The sequence below is a fragment of the Arachis ipaensis genome, chromosome B04 (assembly GCF_000816755.2).
Source record: "Arachis ipaensis cultivar K30076 chromosome B04, Araip1.1, whole genome shotgun sequence".
NCBI classification, from domain to species: Eukaryota; Viridiplantae; Streptophyta; class Magnoliopsida; order Fabales; family Fabaceae; genus Arachis; species Arachis ipaensis.
The window spans coordinates 7120163-7123560 of NC_029788.2; the positions used below are offsets into that span (position 1 = coordinate 7120163).

Genomic DNA, 3398 nt, shown 5'->3' on the forward strand with positions numbered 1-3398 from the left:
TAATCACAAAATCTTTTATATTTTAATTTTATTTATATTTTCTTTATTAATATGAATCTAATTTAATTATATTATTTATAAATTTTAACCCTATTTATTTTAATTATAAACATGAATTTGATTAAATTTTATATTATTTATGAACAGTGATTATATTCTTTGATGAGAAAGTTTCGTGCATAGATATGATCTTGAAAGAAAAAGAAAATGGAAAAGTTTAGGGCAAGCAACTTTGTTAAATTGTGGCTAATATATAACCACAAATCTCATACAATTAAAATCATCACTAATGACTATTTGATGGCTACAAATTACAAAAGTTGATGACCCTAGCATTTCTCAAAGAAAATTGAGCAATACGGTGGTTTAAAATTGCATGAAACGAATAAGGATACATGACACAAATATAAGTCATGAATATAAATATGGAGGAATAAAACGTTATTCGTTTATATGCAACATTCACATATTTATAATTTATTTTCTATTGGGCAAGTTCAAAGCTTTCTAGCTCGAATTCATCTGTCGCTGGACGAAACCAATAATTCTTGGTCTCAAACAAGTGAGCCAAGTATTTCTTAGTAGTCCTGGTTCCATGTTTGGCCAACAGCTCCAGGGAGAAAGAGTTGTCAATTGTGTAAACGTTCTCCGTGCATCTAAGGATTCTCACCAATTTCAGTTTTGTTTTTGATCGCTTGTTCTCTTCATTGATCGCAAATTTCGCAATCTTAATCACCTTGGGACTTTTGACATCCCTCTCGTGAGACATAGTTGCAAGCAATTCTGACTCCGGCCAGGCGGCTGCGACGGCAACCGTAACGGCGGACAGGTGAGCAAACAGAAAGAGGATAATAAGGCTGTGAAATCTCATGTTGAAAGAATTTTTATGTTTTTTTTTTCGAGTTTATTTATTTATCTCTCCAATCTTACAATTTTATTGCGTAATTTAAAATACATATCTTCAACATATATTGTCATTATATATATAATAACTTAAAATGCATGGTTCGCTTTTGTTTTTGTGGTGTTATTAGTTGCAATTTATAGTAATTAATTAGGAAATTTTAGCTCTTGAATATACTTATTGTATTTAGACATTAATTATGCCGAATTTTAGTTTTTCCGGCTTTATCATTTGCTTATGAGTCAAAATTATTGTGTAAAGAAATTATAATAATGACTTGTGGCAATACATGAAGGGTCGGTTAGTTCTTATAATTTAAATGCAAAATCATTCATAAAACTAAAATACTACACCAATTTAATAAATATATGATGGAAATTTATATTTATTTTTGCATATCTTAAATTATGAATAAAACTATATGTTGAGTGTATATGTTTTCATCTTTTATTTTTCCTTCCACGTGGCTTGAAATATTTCAGGGGTTTTGGAGGGCTTTAATTAGTTGTACGTATGTATTATTTTGGATTGGTTTAATTGCTTTCTATTGAGGTTTTTAGAATTTGATTTTTTATTGAGATTATAAACAGAAAATGTTAGCAATAGGAAGAATGGGGAGGTGGAAATGCCCCCATAAAGACATGTTAAATTTCCACAAATTGAATTTATATATAATATAATTTTTGAATATATATTTATATAAAAATCTTAAATTAGAATTCTCGTTATTATTATTTTTGTTCATATGAAATCTAAACATTATTACTATAGAAGTGAGATAGCTAATACATGAATAATGTTAGACTTTTAAATGGATTGATCTTAAAATGATATAGATGAATTTTTATATTATATTTTTATCACTACAAAAAAAAATGCTAAGAATGGTCGAAATTATCGTCAGACTTTAGTGGTGAGTTTTGCGTTGGATATAGAAATAAATTCGTCATACTAAAATATTACTGTTAAAGTTGATGATGTTTTGACGGTAACATTGATGGTAATATTTGGTGGGAGAAAAATAAATTTTGGCGCGCTAGTTACCGTCGGATTTACCGACGAATAAATACAACGCTGAACATAGTTTAGTGAAACGCTCTGTTTTGGTTATACAAAGCACGTTATCATTTGATTAATCCGCCGTTAAATCCGACGATAATCATGCCTAAATTCGAATTGCAAACCTCTTCCCCTTCATTTCGAAATTTCATTTTCTCTCTCTCTAAACCCCTGACCTCTTCCCCTGCTGCCGCCCCCTGCCTTGTCGTTGCCGCTGCCTTGTCCTGCCGCCGCTGTTGCACTGACTTGCCGTCGTTGGTGATGAGACCGCCGCTGGATAGACCGTCGCTATTTTCTATTTCTACTGCCGCTGCCCTGTCGTCGCTGCTCCAACCGTCAATTTATGTCTTCTCTGTTCTAGTTGCATTCCAGGTTAGTTAGTTGTTTTTTTGGTAATTAGTTAATCCTAATTTTATTTAGTAAGTTGATTGTTAGTAATTAGTTTAGGTAGATTTAGTTGTAGTAGTAGTTGATTTTAGATGGTTAGGTTAGGATAATTTTTAGTTAATCATGTATTTGTATATATATGTTACTATTTTTAGTTGATCATGTATTTGTGTATCATTGTGGTTTGTAATATAACATAAATATTTCAAACAAATTAAAACAGTGAGATGTCTAAGTATCAATTATATGAACAGAAACAATAATGACTCTAAATTATGTTTCTAGACTTGGTTTTATTATATAACCCTAATGGGTGCACACAGGAGATTACAGAGGTCATTAAGTCGATGTATGACTAAGTGTGGCCGACCTACACGCAGATCCCAACTGAAGTGTGACAGAGCGGTGATTTCAAAAGTGGGCGATAAGAACTCAATTTCACTTGAATTACTTAATTGTGTATAAACTTTATTTCATTCCAACTAAGTAATCTTGGTGAATCACTTTATGCAGTTGAAGTTCATATGGGTTAAAGAACACGACATTATCATCAGGAAGACCTTTGACTACTGCGCTGCCAAGTGGTTTTAGCAGATGATGCACGACGTTCGTCTGGGAAAAGACCACCTAACGAACTGGATCCGTCCAAACATCCTGCGTGAATTGGAGTCTTACTTCAGAGATAACGATGGGTTCAAGCATCTCCTCCTAACGAACGTCGCTAACAGGGCTTTGCTCAGGTCGTCCAGCTATACAGGTGGGTCGGTGACCTTCATAAAGACGAAGACCAGACTGGTATAAATGTTGGTTTAATTTACTGTTTTAGTAGTTACTTGAATTAGTTTTAGTGGATTTAGGTGGTTAGTATAGGTTAGAATAGGTTAGATTAGGTTCTGAGATTGCAGAAAAATAATGTTGGACTATTGAACTGTTTGCTAATTTCTACTGCTGAAATTATTTGAAAAATGCTTGACTGGAAAAATAATGGTTGATAATTGGCTTAGATGGAACCCTTCAAGGGTGGCTAAATTCGAATTTCAGGGGAGAC

The 3398-nt window shown here is 32.6% G+C and overlaps 1 protein-coding gene across 1 annotated transcript; it reads right to left on the minus strand.

Moving 5' to 3' along the window:
* LOC107635946 lies at positions 485-871 on the minus strand. The gene has a single exon (XM_016339493.1). The coding sequence runs from the start codon at positions 869-871 to the stop codon at positions 485-487; it is 387 nt and encodes a 128-aa protein (XP_016194979.1).